Source organism: Chanos chanos, chromosome 13 (assembly GCF_902362185.1).
Source record: "Chanos chanos chromosome 13, fChaCha1.1, whole genome shotgun sequence".
NCBI lineage: Eukaryota > Metazoa > Chordata > Actinopteri > Gonorynchiformes > Chanidae > Chanos > Chanos chanos.
In genome coordinates this window covers 4,485,159-4,502,500 of record NC_044507.1, presented here as the reverse complement: position 1 = coordinate 4,502,500, position 17,342 = coordinate 4,485,159, and the positions used below count along the sequence as shown (strand labels likewise).

Below are 17,342 nucleotides of genomic sequence, written 5' to 3'. Positions count from 1 at the left end.
ATGAAAATGTACGAAAAGACTTCCAGCCAACCCAGCTGGTCACCCCTGATGGGGTTAATGTAACCCACTGCAGGTATTTCAATAGCGCTACTTTTATACTAGCATATTCCAATTGCCCACTTTTTTCTTTTTTTTTTTTTTTCATTTTTCATGTCTTGCCATCCCTATACACATCAATGGCATGCTTCATTCGGTGTCATGTGTTTGAGAGTGTGATTAACAGTTTAACAAAACTCATTTTCTTCTGCTGTATGAGGCATGCCATACATAAAGCAGTTTACTGGGTTAATTGAATTGAGTGGAATATTTTCAGTAAGAAGGGACCAGCTGTTCAAAATTAGTTTCATAGCCATCTGTTTTAAACTATCTTTATTTCTTTCTTCCCATATAACATTTACCATGCACTAGACTATGAGCAATGTATCTGCCTGTGCATCAAAGCCCCTTTAAAGACAAGATTACCACCTCTTTTTCGTTTTCACTATCACGTTCACTCCTTAAAACACCTCTGTGCATATGGAATGGATGTGAGGAGCTGGGTTTCATGATGCCAACAGTAGCATCTTTAGAGGTATGATCAGGCTGAGAATGAAACGAGCCAAAGGGTGGCCTCGTACTTTAACCGTGGCTCCAGGGTCTAACGGGACAGCACCTGATAGAGTCAAGGGACTCAGGGATCAGTGCCAGTTTGGTTTAAAGTGAGAACAGGATGGTGAAAAGAATAAAAAAATAAATCAAACTGAAGAGAGGTTCCACCGAGACTGATTTGTTGCATGTGTGTGAGGTTGACTGTCGTACATATCAACGCCACAAATGAATGAATGCAAATGAACATGCAGTAATGTAGACTGAAGTGTTGAGTTTTGGTCTTTTTCTTGGCCTCAGTTATAAAGACTACAGAAATAACGAGGACTTCAGCTTCACGCCGCAGTTCTGGTTCATCCTGGCCATACGATTAGGCTTCATCATCCTGTTTGAGGTAAGTTTGGTGGCTGGACAGATGGACAGGTGGACAACTGTCCTGCACCAGGGCCTTATGGGTAACTCTGTGGAACCGTCCTTAAACTGATCCGGTGTGGGCACAGACAGACCTAACCAAGCCCGCCCAGACCATCCTGAACAGAACTGAATGAGTGATTGGAGAGGAAGAACCAAACTGTGAATTTTTTTAACCTGTGTTGGTCACCTCTATTCAAAGCAGGCATTCAAAGGACTGGCTGATATTAGCACTGATCACTTTTATACATCACTGTTATATACTGTTGATATACTTATGTGAGGATACTTTTGCAACTGAAATGTGTTGTGTCTATTGATATAATGTAAGAATCTAACCCCCCTCCCTTCTCTCTCTCTCTCTCGCTCTCTCTCTCTCTCTCTCTCTCTCTGTGTCTATAGCATGTTGTAGTTATATTTAAATCTGTCGCTGGCTGGTTTGTACCCAGTTCTCCTCTGGAGGTGAAGAATTGCAGACGCAGGGTTAAACTGAAAAGACTGAGAGAAGAGTTAAAGTAAAGCCACACCCGCTCATTCTGCACTATCTCCATTACATTACATTACACTACAGAAATCACTATTCACAGACTCTTCACATAGAAACTGTACACTTCACTTTGTCTTTTTTGTCCTTCTTTCTTTCTTTCTTTCTCAGCGGATGCACCTCACGAAATATAACTGAAAATTTCAACTGCAACACCTCAGAGAAAGGACACTACAGAACTAAATGAACAAACAAACAAACCAAAAATTCTATAAAGCTTTAATCTTCTCCTCTCAAGTGGACTTAAGGATGAAAAAGAAAACCTGGTCACGGTGTCCTTTCATGACCTTCTCATGTCGTTCAGATCGGATCCTGAAACCTCAGCCACACGCATAAGGAGAGGAGAATGAAGGATTGTATTGCGAGACTGTTTTATATATATATACATATATTTTTTTTGTTTGTTTGTCTTATATATATATTTTTTAACAAAATAAACAGCACTAAACGATATTAAAAATAGCAGAATATTTTGGATATTAACTCAGACACTTTTGCTGAAAGGGCTGTCATTTACGGAGGAATTCAAAAGATCAGTATTTGAGGGGGACACAGAGGTGTCACTGATGAGACCCCTCTGTGTTGAGCATGGGTGCCCTTGGTGTGTGTGATAAAGAGCGTTTACTCACGAGATTACATTCACATTCTCTCAACACAGAAAACAATGTCAGTCTTAAATTAACCCTGAGTGGAAATTATCACAATGTCATCGCAACGAGAACATTCTAGACTTTCGCTGACTTGATTGAACTCTCTGTATATTTATCGCTAGCAAATTTACTCTGTATGTTTTCGTTGACCCGAAATGGTTTATAATTTGTAATATACTGTATTTCATTTGTTTTCGCCTTTTTCATTTTCGTTCACGCATTCTCAAGAAAATATGGGCACGGACCGCCTTTTTTTTCTTAGTAGAAACTATATTACACATGTATTTGTCAGATGGATGGGTGAAATGGTTTCTATAAAATGCAATGAAATAAACAATTTCAATTGCTCTTTATGCAAGAAATGCTCATGGATTGTACTGTGTTCGCCCGTTTTTAGTAGTTCAGAGAGAGAGGACTCTGCCGTCAAGGAAAAAGAAGCCGCCAGGTGAGTAGTGTGAACATCATGTGATAGAGCGCTTGGTACACATATTAGACCAGGCGACAGCGCGGCGCGACCGACGTCTACCTTCCGCCTTTAATTTACACTGCCAAGCGACCAAGTCCACAAGTCACGGTTGTCGGCATCTGACATTTGGTTTCTGGCAATTCTGGTACTGTAAACCTGGACGAAGAGGTGGAAGACAAATTGAAGCGGTACTACTGTAAAATGGGAACTGGTCAGATGCGCGTTTCGTGGATTTGTCTAATAGTTTGGAGCCACGTTTCTGTCACAGGCGGGGGTAAGTTTTCGTTTCCTTATTTAACAGTATCCTGTATGCTTTTGGCATGTATAGTTAGGGGAAAACTTTAGCACCTATTTGTAGAATTCGTTGCGATGTTCAGCCGTGTTGTGAGACAACATAAAACAGGAAAAAACATCACTTAGATAACTGCTCTTAAAATGTTTCGTTTCATTTCAGTCATATCCGTCAAAACTCATGGATCACATATGAAATATATCACATATTACTCCAAAAACACTTTACTACTGCCTCCTTTACAAGTATTTATACAAATGATTTAAATGATTCTTGGCTTAGTGTCCGTTGCTAGGCAGTGAAGTGAGCGATCCTTTCACGCAGTGCACTGACGTGTAGTTTACAATGTCCACGGCGGTCAAGCATTTATACATTTGGAAACACACTGTCAAATTGTTTGAGAAACTGGAAGAAAATCAGTCTGCCCTAGCTATTCATTTAGGTCACTCTCTAGTATGAACTTTGGACCTGGGTAGGCGCGCGGTCTGTTTTGTGACTAGTTAATGTGTGAACCAAAGCATTTCGCAGTAGCAGAGTGGTCAGGAACCGTGGGACAGAGAGAACCGAGTCAGAATTAAACAATCGCTAATCGGGCAACGCTGATTTAAGCTGTGAAGAATTCTTTAACTGAGTTTATCTATTTCTTTTTTTTAATGGCCGCGCGCCAGAAATACGCATACGGTTCACTGTTTGTCTCTTTGAAATCTCAGCTCTCTAATCCTGCTCTTAACTCCCTACCGGGTACCGCTGACACCCCTTAATGCCAAGTTCTGAAATCTTAAACTGACCTGGACCTGAGAATTCTGAACTCCCACCGTGAATCGTGAAAGCCGTGAATCGTGCACTCTTCTCTATGTTGGCGTGCTTTGTTGCTCCGTCACTGTAGGAAACCATAAGACATTCCATAGAGTCACTCAGTGTGTGTTTGCCAGTGTGTGTGTGTCTGTGTGTGTGTGTGTGTGTGTGTGAGAGAGTGAGAGAGAAAGAAATGTATGAAAAGAGCAGCTGATAAAAATTATAGACATACACATGCGGGCGCAGACGCACACATATGCCCGCACACGCTTTGCAAATGAACACACACACGCACACACACACGCACACACACCCACACGCACACGCACACACACCCACACACACACACACACACACACAATCTCTGTGCTTGACACGATAGATTTGGTTGCAGTAGACTTCACTGCCTTTACAATGCTTTCTTACAATCATATTGTTGCATTATGACTGGCTCTAGAAGCAAGACATTGATTGGTTGAGACCACTGAATCAGCCAAAGCAAGCTAATCATCTACTCATATACAGAGAGAGAGAACCGAGTCAGAATTAAACAATCGCTAATCGGGCAACGCTGATTTAAGCTGTGAAGAATTCTTTAACTGAGTTTATCTATTTCTTTTTTTTAATGGCCGCGCGCCAGAAATACGCATACGGTTCACTGTTTGTCTCTTTGAAATCTCAGCTCTCTAATCCTGCTCTTAACTCCCTACCGGGTACCGCTGACACCCCTTAATGCCAAGTTCTGAAATCTTAAACTGACCTGGACCTGAGAATTCTGAACTCCCACCGTGAATCGTGAAAGCCGTGAATCGTGCACTCTTCTCTATGTTGGCGTGCTTTGTTGCTCCGTCACTGTAGGTTATTTATGATCAATGCACTTGCCAAGAACTGTTAAAAGTATTTGTGAAGGTTCCTCGCTTAAAGCAAGTGTAATTCCGCTGATTCAGGACATTTACACCAGGCATCGCCAAGGTCGATTCTCATGGCCATACTCTCCTTCACAGTTTGTGCAAATGAGTGTACAGTGTTTACAGTCAAAACTCTTCTTTCCACACAAATTCCGCAGTTTTGTTTATGTAAGATACACCAGCCGTGGAGTTGTGCTGTAAGGTAAAGCCCCCGATATGCTAAATCTCAAAACTTTGACTTCTGCGTGTGAATAAATCCTGACACTACATTGTGAAGGTTTATTTTTAGTCAACCCTACTTTCACTGAATTTTAGCTGACATTCAATCATATTTAAGCATTAAATATACAATACTGACCAATTAGGTGGCTCGAGTCTCCCTGCCTTATCCTCAGCTGCACTCTCCCCAACACACCATTAAGCACAACCAGGAATCCATTAAATGTCAAGTCAAGAACAGGGTGTTAGCAGCACAAACGGTAGTTAACCTTCACACGCCATTACACACACACACACACACACACACACAAACACGTTTGGGCCCATGTAGGTGCCATTCAGCCAAATCAGCTGATCCGTGCAGGGTCACATGACAAGCATCCTCTGCTGACAGGGCTGTGTACATAACAGTGTCTTGGACCAACTTCATGCTCCCTGACAAAAAACACTTCTGTTATATGAGTAGATGATTAGCTTGCTTTGGCTGATTCAGTGGTCTCAACCAATCAATGTCTTGCTTCTAGAGCCAGTCATAATGCAACAATATGATTGTAAGAAAGCATTGTAAAGGCAGTGAAGTCTACTGCAACCAAATCTATCGTGTCAAGCACAGAGATTGTGTGTGTGTGTGTGTGTGTGTGGGTGTGTGTGCGTGTGCGTGTGGGTGTGTGTGCGTGTGTGTGTGCGTGTGTGTGTTCATTTGCAAAGCGTGTGCGGGCATATGTGTGCGTCTGCGCCCGCATGTGTATGTCTATAATTTTTATCAGCTGCTCTTTTCATACATTTCTTTCTCTCTCTCTCTCTCACACACACACACACACACACACAGACACACACACACTGGCAAACACACACTGAGTGACTCTATGGAATGTCTTATGGTTTCCTAGCACTAATAGTGAGCTGTGGGTCATTCTAGGTCATTTCTGGAATAGATGTCGCAGATGTAATTTCCGCACACCATACCATTCTCTATTAGCAGTGAGAAACCGTAACAGGAGATTCCACAGACTTCCTCAGCGTGGCAGATGGAATATTCTCCTCAGTATAAATTGCCTCTATAATGTCTTTATATAACACCATTTCTCTCAATTAACTTTGCAGAGATCCATGTATATTTCATGGTAGAATCTTTCTAGGGCCAGAAAAAAAAGAAGGTCACTATCTATGAATCTAGAGAGTGATGGAAAAGGTGAAGTCAGGACACATTCCTCAGGTGTAGTCAGCGATGTCTTTGTGGTGGTGTTGATGTGGATGTGGCTCCCCTGTGCACTCAGGCAGGGTGTCTCAGTGTCTACCACATGGCCGAGGATACAATCACCGCGCTCAAGCTAATAAAAGGTCTTATTGTCTTTACCTGCCGGCCCACGTAAGAAACACATTCCTCGCACAAACTCTCACGCACTCTTCCTTTGGCTCCTAAGTGTTCTCCAGTGTATTAGAAACACGCTCTGAATGTGGTGTTTGCAAGCTTAATTAAGACCTGTGAAAAACCTTGTGATTTTTGTCAAATCCAAGATGGATTAAGATCCAATACTGTTGCTACAGATCAATGTACAGACACCTCCCAACGTGCACGCACACATACACACACACACAAACACAAACACAAACACACACACACACCAAATCCACTCTGTACCCACTCCCTCACTCATATCAGCCATTGTTAATGAGTATGCTCTCTCTGTCTCTCTCTCTCTCTCTCTCTCTCTCACAGACACACACACACACACTCAAACACACACACACATACATAACTCAACACCTGTTCATAAACGCTCCTCTGTCTGTCTGTCTGTCTGTCTCTCTCTCTCTCACACAGATTTGTTGTGTAGCAGAGTTCCAGAGTTTACACCTGTTGGAGGAGAGAGAGATGTGTGGGCGGGTCCGGGGTCCAGTGTGTCCTTAACCTGCAGTGCTGTTCTCGGCTGGAACTCCAGCCAACCAGACTGTAATTCCAACCTGACATGGAGCAAAGACGACCTGCTGCTGTCCAACCTCACTGGGTACCCACAGAACACCAGTTTTCAGTGAGTTACCTCTATCACAGAGACTTGAGTGAGTTACCTCTATCACAGAGACTTGAGTGAGTTACCTCTATCACAGAGACTTGTAAACACAAACCCAGCCCTGTTAAGGCTGACTTTGATTACTAATGCGTCTGTAATCTTCTGTAAACACACAAAGTCCACCAGCGCCTTCTCAGTTTGGCGTGTTTGGCTTGTGTCTATTAAGGCGGTCTGATGAATTTTTAACTGGTTGCTATTCTAAAGCCCAGCTGATGTGTGCACAGTGCATGCATGACGTTCTAATAACTGTAATGTTATAGTCAGCACTTTCTATTGCCTTTGACTAAGAAGGGGGTTATTTGACTTGGACAGAGAAAACGTTATCTTGAATTCGACCGCCTTGGAATTCAAAAGACTCGTTTTACACACACATCTGGAGAGTCGTGCAGATCCTTGCGAAGTCTTAGCGGTTGAAAGTTGATAACAAGGAAGCTTTACAGGGCACCGGTTTGTACAAGCACTGAACTCTACGCGAACTTTGTCAGGGGTCAGTAATGAAAGACCTTTAAACAGGGAGAGACGGGAAACGACAGGAGAGAGTGAGAGGAAAATTCACTTCTTGTGACTCACGTGCACAGTAGAATCCTCACCTCAGTATCATAGACAATTTTTGGAGCAAATGTCAAATATTTTCATCCTTTTTACATTTCAGGTACATTTTTTTTTTTGTCCAAACACACAGTAGCCATAAAACGCCCCGAAAACTATTCCGACTGATTGTCAAAACTGACCCTTTCTATGAACTTCTCTTTTTGGCCCAGACAGTGGTTTGTGATGACGTCATGAATGAGGTCATGAATGAGGTGATGTCATGTCACGTCGTGCCATGTCATGCGACGACTCTGACGCGACGTAAGGTTAAAGGAGGTGGTTCAGGGTGGCAGCGATTTAATATGAAGTGATGTGAATAAATGAGTTATTATTCATACTGATGAATAATTAGAGAGGGTGTAATGACACTGTGAGACACGTGATGGAGAACAGAGCTAAAGGGTTTGTGACGTGTTTGGATTGCTTGGCAGGTTTCCTGGTGATAACCAGGCGATAGTGACCAGCGTCCTGACTGTGAGTCTGAGAGAGCCTGGTGACTTCGGCCTTTATTCCTGTCATGTGAGGAACGCCAGCGTGAGCTTCAGCGTGCAGAGAATCAGTAAGAGGCCTCTGCCTTTCGCTCTTTATGTAAACTACAGAAATAGTTTTGGGGTTTTTTTTTGCCTTTATTTTGAATGTTCCAAACCAGTCCACTGTAAACCTGAGACACTCAGGAGAATAACTCCAAGACGTCGAGTCAACTTTTGTTGTTGTTTTTCTTTTTTGAAGAAGAAGAGGTTAGTTGCCTTAAATATAAGAAATATCCTGCCTTTTCTGAGTTTCTGTCCAGGATGACTCACATGTCCTGTCATTTGAATGGTCGCCCAGAATCAGTATGCCTGAGTGAGACACTGGTTTTGCATAACCATTGACTTAGACTGTCGTTTGGATTCCATGTATGCCAAACAAAGGGTAGGAGTTTGCATAATAAACACTAAACAGACTCATCTCACAACCTGGAACTGAAAAGTCAGTGAAAACAGAACAAGTGTATGTGCCCACTCAGTATAGTAGAAGATACTGTTTCATATCCAGGAGAGGCCTGCGAGAGGAGAGAACAGAGAGGAAGACAGACTACAGTGTGCATTCTCTCCCATTGTAATACTCTTGTTCACAGTCAGTAATGGAGGGTGTGACAGTGACAGGAAAGATGTGACAATAACAGGGAGGACCTGACGGTCACAGGGAGGACGTGGAAGTGACAAGGGGGCCGTGACAGAGAGGACATTGACGTTAACAGGGAGGGCGTGGCAGTAACAGGGAGGACCTGACAGCAACATGGAAGATGTGCCAGTGACAGGGAGGACAGTAACTGTGAGGATGTGACAGTAACAGGGAGGGTGTGACAGTAACAGGGAGGACATGACAGTAACAGGGAGGACATGACAGTAACAGGGAGGCTGTGACAGTAACAGGGAGGCTGTGACAGTAACAGGGAGGACATGACAGTGACAGGGAGGACAGTGACAGTGACTTAAAGATGTCTCTTTAATGTCTATAATCCCCATAAACACCGACCTGTTACAGTGCTCCTGAGCTTCCTTTAGCCACAGACAGAGGCTTGCTGAGTGAAAGCCTGAGGCCCGCCAGCGTTACTGGTAAACCGCCGTGTTCGTTTTATTTCCCAGGCTCTCCCAGTCACACAGGGGCAGTGATAGCCGCCGTGGTTTTGGTGTTGACACTTGCTCTGGCCGCTGTGGTTTACACCAAATGCCGTCTCCATTTCAAGCTGTGGTACAAGACTAAATACGGAGACTATGAGATGAACGGTGAGCATCGCACAGGAGTCAGTAAACACAATTCAAACCATCTCATTTTACCTTTGTGGACTATACGGCATTGTCTGTGTGACAAATTAATATAGAGACTAGAAAGACCAGCTCTGCAATCACTTATGTGAATATTTCTACCTTATGTAATGTGATCTGGATTCATACTATGGTCTAATCGCTCTGATGAATAACTTGTTTTGTCTCTCAATTCAACAACGATTTAATTAAAATGTGTATATAAACAAGGGTTCTTAGAATATATTCTTGGGTTTTTTTTTGTACCGCAACACTGGACAAAAAGGCCACTCGTGGAATCCTAAAACGAGCATTTCTCTTTCTCCACGCTTTTCAGACGGCAAAACGTACGACGCTTACGTCTCCTATGTGAACAACGACAACGACAGGAAGTTTGTCAACTTCATTCTGAAACCTCATCTTGAGAACAAATACGGTCAGAAACTTCTTCTCAACGACACGGACATCTTACCTGGAGCAGGTGAGTGGGCCGTTGCCATAGGACCTTTGAAAACCTTATGCTCAGGCGACCAATCAAATACAAGTTAGAGGCAGGCAGCTTCAAAGAGTCTGTTGACGAAAGTTACATTCATCTTGCTTGTGTTCCGAATTCAGATCTGTGTCAAAATGTATCAGGATTAGAGGAACGGGACAGGCACGAAGACGCTAACACTGAAACCAAGAGGACAGTTTAGCATCAATTCAAATTCTTAATTTGCATCATCAGCATCTATAGCATCATCAGATTTACAGTAGTATTGTGAGCTGGTAAAATGCTCTTAGCAAGTATGTGTAATGCATAGGATGGATATTATGCTAATGAAAAATGCTAATGGTTACTTGGCTAATGATCGTTGCTAATGATCATCTGATGCTAATACTGTTAACAAGTTTTGTTTGCTCACTAATTTCCACTAATCTCAAATGCTAACATGCGTTTTATCGCCTCACTGCTCTTTGTTTGTACCTGGCGGTTTATGCTAACAGTTGTCTCGTTTTCTCAGAGCCTTCTGCTGAGTTGCTGATGAACATTAGCCGATGTCGTCGGCTCATCGTGGTGCTGTCTGAGGCTTACCTGGAGCAGGAGTGGTGTACCTCCAATTTCAGGTGACTGCTTTACCCAATCAGGTGCTATAGTATTATTATATCTAATATAATGTGCGTCTGTCTTGTTTTACCCAGTCAGATGATGCTAGTTATTGGAGTTCATTTTAAGAGAAATCTGAAGGTAAGAAAATTGGACGACATAGAGAAGAACAAGTACAACGAATCTTCAGAGGACCAAGGAATGACTTAAAAAAAAAAATTAAATAAAATAAAAAATTAAATACAGAAAGAAAGAAAAACTTCAGATGTAAATATATTTGTATACTGCTAACTGTAAACCTGTATGAGTCCTGCTAGTCAGAAGTTAACTCCCATGTGTGTGTGTATGTGTGTGTGTGTGTGTGTGTGTGTGTATTCTCTTAGGCAGGGTCTGTGGCATCTGCTGGAGCTGACTCAGAAGCCCATCTTCATCACCTTCCTCACCCAGCAGAAACACATGAGTCTGGACGTCGCCCATCAGCTCAGGGAACACCAGCCTCGTATCACCACCCTCATCTGGAAACAGCACTCCATGGTGAGGTCTACCGCTACACTCGACCTCAACCTCAACCTCACCACACTCTACTGCCCCCACACTCTACCTCACTAATCAGGTGTATGACTGACAGACATGAGCTCCAATGTACCTGTCTGACTTAATTGCACCCTATAACCCACCTCACACCCTGCGCTCTCAAGATTCTGGACTGTTAGTCATTCCAAGAGTTAAAAATAAGTCCGCTGGCAACCGAGCCTTTTCCTACCGCGCTCCCTTCCTCTGGAATGGTTTACCTAAAGAAGTTAGAGAGGCAAACTCTCTCAATACATTTAAAACAAGACTAAAGACGTATCTATTTTCTCAAACTTATACATGATATAATTTTGGTTTGACTTTGTTATAGACATGTAAAGCCCTTTGAGACTATAAATAGTGATATTGGGCTCTAAATAAATATTATTGTTATATTACTCAATAACTTTGTTGAACATCACATTCTGATTGGTGAGAGAATAGTCATTATTTCTGGCTAATGACCCAGTAGCAATGACCTTGGAAATCAAACCATTTGGAACTAGGAGCAAGGTGTTTGGCTTAGCAGTCTTCTGAATGAAACTAAGAATGAGGTGTTTTGCTTAGCAACACACAGCATCTAACTAATGGCACAGTAGTTTAGCGGCTATTAGCTTAGCAAACTGCAGTATGCGTTGAACCACTGGAGTTTTTGGAGAGGGACCATACCACACTAGGATTATGCTATACTATAGGAGTATAACAGTTGAGTATTCATGTTCTTTTAATTTTATTTTTGTGTCCCTGTGCTTCCAGACCCCGTCCTCCTCATTTTGGAAAGAGCTGGCTCTGGCCATGCCCCGTAAAGTGGTGCTCCACTCTCAGTCATCAGCCGGAGACCCACAGACCCTTCTCCAGGAGGATGATGATCCAATGCTCACACAACAGCCCGACTACCTGGACTGCAGGCCGGACCCCGACCCCGCCGGTGACCTGGGTAAGACCGCCACCTAGAACAAACGAATTTCTTCTCCAGCGATGACTGCTGTCATTTTGCTGTCAAGACGTTTTTCCAAAAAAAAAAAAAAAAAATTCACCCTCAAATCCAAGTCCTGATTCTGTTTTTTTTTTTGTTTTGTTTTTCCTGAATCATTGTTAGTCCAAATGTAATTAGTTAGTTCAAATTCTATTTTTTTTCTCCTAACCGTTATTAGTTAATTGAACAATTTGTGCTATTGATTGGTATTAGGACCATGAGTTGAGTAAGTCAGCTGTATATGGTACATTATGAACAGATTACGGATATTACTGAACCAAGAGTACATATTGTTCAGTGTGATTTTAAACCATCGTGTCCTCCTGCAGGGTTGAGGCTGCCTGTCTACAGGGGTCTGAGCTCCAAGGCTCCGGTCTTGCCTGCTGCACCTGAGCCAGTGTCCGAACCCAAACCCCCAGAGATCGACGTGTCTGACCTGGGCTCACGGAACTACGCCGCCCGCACTGACTTCTACTGCCTGGTCACTGAGGACGACATATAGGCCACAGAGACGCACTCTAACCCCCCTCTGATTTGCCCCGAATTCACCTGTATTGAGAGGTTATGTCACCCTGGTCCCTTAGGGCCGGAAATCCTTCCTGTTTCTCATCTCTGACTCTTTATGAAGGACCCAATTTTTACCTGAACGTCAGATCTGTTGCACGACCCAATCAGTTAGTTGTTGTTTGGAACAGAAACCAGCACTATTTCAGAACTGGAGGGCCTTGATCCTGGTCCAAGATCCTCTCATATTGTCCAGGACTCGGAGGACAGGATAAGGAATTAGGAAACTAATTTGGGTAAATTTGGATATCTAATTTGGATATTCGTACTTTGACTGTTTAAATGTATCCCAAGTCCTTTATCATGTCAGTTATACCTACACAGTCAGTATGTGAACCAGAGACAGGGACCAGAGGGCAGAACAAGGTGATGGAACTTGACCTCAGCATTCCTTCTACTGCATCTTCACTCCGACCTCACAGGTTAACACTCATCTCTCTTCTCCGCTGTCTGCCACTCCATATAGACACACTGCATCAAGACAGTGGGAGAGAATAGAGTGTAAAGCATTCAAAAAACGATTTTAAGGTCAGAGTTCGTCCTCTAGTGCCATCCCTAGTCTCATTTGTTGAGTCTGTGCTCTGAGATCTAAGTGATGCTCTGTGTATTCTCTGTGGAAAGCATTGATTACCTTGACTGTATGTGCCACGTCACGTTAAGTGTCAGTGGGGAATTTAATAACGGCAGACAAGACTGTTAAAGGTCAACGACAAGTCAGAACAGTTTGAAACACATAATGTAGTTTTAGAAAAGATAGGAGACTGGAGTCAGTCTTCCGAGAGGATGATAAGCCTTCTTCTCCTGCTCTGGACAGAGGAATGTGTAGATAAAGTTCTGCAGAGAGCCGATATGATCCTTGCGCTGATGTCACGTTACCAAAGATTTTATTTTACTTTGTTAGATAAAATCAGTTTGTGCAGGTTTTTTTTTTTTTTTATTTAATTTTTTTTAAAGGGACCTTTTTACAGTCTTGTTTATTTTAAAATCGTACTATGACATCTGATGACGTTTGTTGATTTTTGATGATGATGATGATGATCATCATCATCATCATCATTTTTGTTGATTTTCATTTATAGTCACTGTCATGTTTATTATTTAAAGGTTATATAAGAATCACTGTGACCAAAGACACGTGGATTAAGAAAAATATTATTGTTCACCATGTAAATGATTTTTACTTCTTATTTAAATTACCAGCTACACTAGAGACTCTATACCAGACTGTTCATATTTGAATAACTTCTAAAAATGTTTTCTTAGTACTGGTTGTGTGTGTGTGTGTGTGTGTGTGTGTGTGTGTTTCTGTTTTTGTGTACACGTGTTCTTTGTGTATGTGTGTGATAATTTGGACAGTGTGAGGAGATGAAACATTTCATTTCAAAGTTAATTATCAGCATTTCATTCCTGTTGACTGGATGACATGTTTGGATTTGAATAAAACATGTTGTAAGACTAGCATTCGTTTCTGCATTCGCAGACACAGGATACAGATGATTCAGTTAAAGGAAATGTACAGTGGGCTAAGCCTCTATCACGTTCCTGCTTTTGTGTGACAGACGCTAAAGCGTGTTTAAATGAACCTTCTGGAAAGGATGTAGACATTATGGAGGTGTAGCTATGGCCTGATTGTGTAGATATATCCTAATTTATTTTTTTACTTATGTAGTTCTGTATAGTTATGCTTTGTGCTGTGTTGTGGAGAGATTTCAATACTCTTGATCTTTACAGACCTGAGAGATCAAAATTTTGGTGCCAGATTCAGCAGCGTTCACCAGAGGGCAGCATGGTAGAGACAGATTTGACAGAGACGCGGGGGTGTGAATTTACAACGCAAATTATTTTGAGTCGCGGTTCCTGATGATATAAAACACACATTGTGACTCTAAGACTCATTGTGACCTCCACACTATCAGCTACAACAGCCCCTGTGTGTGAGGAGACGGAGTTTAAAGTCAAAGATTTTATTGATTTATATTGCCGGAGCAACCAAAGGTTGTTAGAAATTTGCCTTGGTAAACACATGACACAGGTAACACATAAAGAGACAGCAACGACATTTAATGTTCAACACAGAATACAACACACAATGAGATACTAAAATCCCATAAAGATATAAAGTGAAAAAAAAAAAAAAAAGTAAAAGTCCTCATTGAAGTGATGAAAGTCAACAGTCAGCACAGGGCACAAGGCATATGTTACAGATATTAAAGTACTGTGATACCATAAAATGCAAGAGGCACAGCCCTTATAAAAAAATGCACCTCCCTGTCAGATGTTTGTTCCCAGACTCTATTTATATTTCTTCCCAGGAAGTCGGGGACTCGGGGAGAGGAGAACGCTGGGTGAAAACTGTTCCCAGTAATGTTTTGTAAAGCCTTTTGACGGGGGTACGTTTTCAGTTAGATTGAGGAGAGAGATGGGAGAGAGTGTGAGTCGTAATCTTGGATACAGTCTTAACGGCTGTCTGCAGCGCTTTCCTATCCATAAAAGACAAGCCGTCATACCACACTGTCATATAGAGGGAGTTAACACACGCTCTATGACTGACCTGTAAAAGCTGGACTGTGGGCCAATTCCCAACACTCTAAAGTTCCTAAGCCGACTCAGGAAATGTCTCCGGAGTGCCGTCTTTAGGGTCTTTACTACACCGCTACCCAAACGGGGGAATCTCTGGGAGAATTAAAGTGTGAAGAAATTGAAGCTCCCCTAACCTGTTTAGCTGCCTCAACACCCGTTTCAAATAACAGCACCAACCCCCCCTCCTAAAAATCTAAGACCATCCCCCTGTGTGTCCCCCCCAAGGTTGAGCTGTAAATGCTCTCAGCTGCACCTGTTCCCCTGGTTCGAAACCTCTCCCCTGCATGCAGATTTCCCATCGCTGGTTACTAACCCGTCCACGCCAGAAACTACAAACTGAACTAGTCTGACTCGCTCTTCGTCGGAGTGGTCCGGTCGTTTGTGTGCAAAGAATAAAGGAGTGGAGAACGGCATATTAAGGGTTAATGGTTTGGAGAACTTATTGTGAAATTTAACCACTCACTTCCTACCCAGTGAAAAATTCGAGAACGCCCGAAGCACGATACTCCATTGACCCTCAAGTCAGTAAGCCTCTGTAACATAAACTCTGTGATGCTATAGTGTTAAATAGAGAACTCTGGGCCCACAGACAGGACCCATACATATGACTGGAGTCCAGATACTGTAAAACACAGAGAAGACACCAGGACACTGTGTCATCCACTGGCCTGTTCTCACTACAGGCCTGTTGGTAACTCTCAAGTTAAACATCAGAGATAGTTTAGCAGTAATCAGTGAAAAGCCTGCATTACCGCTGAGGTTAGGGCCGCTGGCCTGAGGGCCTTTAAATATGTAACATTAGCTCTTTTGGGAACAGGTACAACAGTCACAGACATAAAACAGGTAAGGAATGTGGAGAGTTGAGTTGATGAGGAAAAACATGGGTTAAAATGGGAGCTGACTGACCAGCGCTGTGTTTCAGAGGGGCACCAGAGACTTGGTCTGGTCCACCTGCTCTCCTGGAATTCTGTTTTGTTTTGTTTTTTTTCCAAAGGAGACATTTAATCTCATGTTCAGCTATGGTAAAGGGCTGGCTACAGGGTTTACTGGGCCTCACAGTACAGCTCAGTGGACCGCTGTGTGTGCAGGGCCAACATTGAAACTCAGCTAGTCTGTTAGGTCATCGCCAGATGCATCCCTGTTTCTCCTGAAATCTATTACAGATAGTCTAACAGGTGTGGGCAGACACAGCTGACATACTGAATATACTGTCCTAACTGTCCCACAGAGGCAAAATGTGTTCAGAGAGAAAAATATATGTTAAAAAGAAAATACATCTAAAAAACAACAGCAAAAAAGAGCATTATGTATTTGAAGACCATATGTATCTCTATATGTGGTAAAGGACTAGCGCACGCTGGGTAAGTAAAAAAGAAAAGCGTGAGAGCGCCCTCACTTTTTAAAACAAACAAACAAACAAAAAAGCAAAACAAAACAAAACAAAACAACCCCCTCCAAATATACATATTAAGATGTCAGTTTAGATGAGACAGCTCGACGAGGCCAGTCTTTTGCTCTGTTCAAGATGTAGTATTTGTGGAAAAGACTGATTCATTTTTTCTTTCTTTTTTCTGTTATGTTTGTTTGTTTGTTTCTTTCTTTCTTTCTTCTGTATGTGCATGTACACAATTCATAACCCTCCCCAAACAAACAAATAAACAAATAGACAAACAAACAAACAAGCATACTTGTAGGACTAGGAAAGTTCCTTTCAGGGAAAATGTAGTATTTCTTGTCGGTTAATTCAACCCCATTCATAATCAGATTGACGAAACAAAATATCTGCTTCCCATCAACACAAATAGTTCTTTATCTCTTTATCTAAGCTTGCCTATCATGTAGAGTTACGTCAGGTCAAGTACAGGGTAGGGCAGCTACAAAGCCAAGTTGTACAGTGGGGTCTATAATTTGGCTGTCAATCCACAGGTGTCATGGGTTCCACCCATAGGTGTGAGAAGGTGAATGTTGCCATGGTTGCCTGAGTTGAACAGAAGGGCGTGTCAGAACAGAGAACAAGTATGTAAACAGGGCTGGGCTGGTGAGGTAGAGAGCAGACTAAGAGAGAGAAAGAGAGAGAGAGAGAAAGAGAGAGCACACAAAGGTAAACATTGCAGAACAGAAGGCTTGCTTTTACTTTCTCACGCACACACACCCATGCGCACACACACACACACACACACACACACACACACGCACACACACACAACACACTGAAAAAGCTGAAGCGTTAATGTCAATTTTCCCT

General features: G+C 42.4%; 2 protein-coding genes across 2 annotated transcripts in view; both read left to right on the top strand.

The window, feature by feature from the left end:
* LOC115826755 (anoctamin-9) overlaps window positions 1–1,828 on the top strand; it is a 15,374-nt gene extending 13,546 nt beyond the window's left edge. The window contains exons 21-24 of the mRNA XM_030790643.1: window positions 1–73; window positions 886–979; window positions 1,399–1,511; window positions 1,652–1,828. The exon at window positions 1–73 is cut by the window's left edge and continues 50 nt beyond it. Coding sequence (XP_030646503.1) covers window positions 1–73; window positions 886–979; window positions 1,399–1,511; window positions 1,652–1,727 — 356 coding nt within the window. The 3' untranslated portion in view covers window positions 1,728–1,828. The remainder of the gene's footprint in view (window positions 74–885; window positions 980–1,398; window positions 1,512–1,651) is intronic.
* Window positions 1,829–2,701: 873 nt separating this feature from the next.
* Window positions 2,702–13,467, top strand: sigirr (single immunoglobulin and toll-interleukin 1 receptor (TIR) domain). Its single transcript, XM_030790067.1, has 9 exons — window positions 2,702–2,930; window positions 6,696–6,903; window positions 7,965–8,092; window positions 9,162–9,302; window positions 9,658–9,801; window positions 10,325–10,427; window positions 10,791–10,941; window positions 11,734–11,914; window positions 12,283–13,467. The coding sequence occupies exons 1-9, from the start codon at window positions 2,858–2,860 to the stop codon at window positions 12,453–12,455; spliced, it is 1,302 nt and encodes a 433-aa protein (XP_030645927.1). The 5' UTR covers window positions 2,702–2,857; the 3' UTR covers window positions 12,456–13,467.
* The last annotated feature ends 3,875 nt before the right edge of the window (window positions 13,468–17,342 follow it).

Coding starts and splice junctions, on each gene's coding strand:
- sigirr (XM_030790067.1), top strand. CDS start 2,858: ATGGGAACTGGTCAGATGCGCGTTTCGTGGATTTGTCTAATAGTTTGG. Junction 2,931..6,695: donor CGTTTCTGTCACAGGCGGGG/GTAAGTTTTCGT, acceptor TCTCTCACACAG/ATTTGTTGTGTAGCAGAGTT. Junction 10,428..10,790: donor TGGTGTACCTCCAATTTCAG/GTGACTGCTTTA, acceptor GTATTCTCTTAG/GCAGGGTCTGTGGCATCTGC.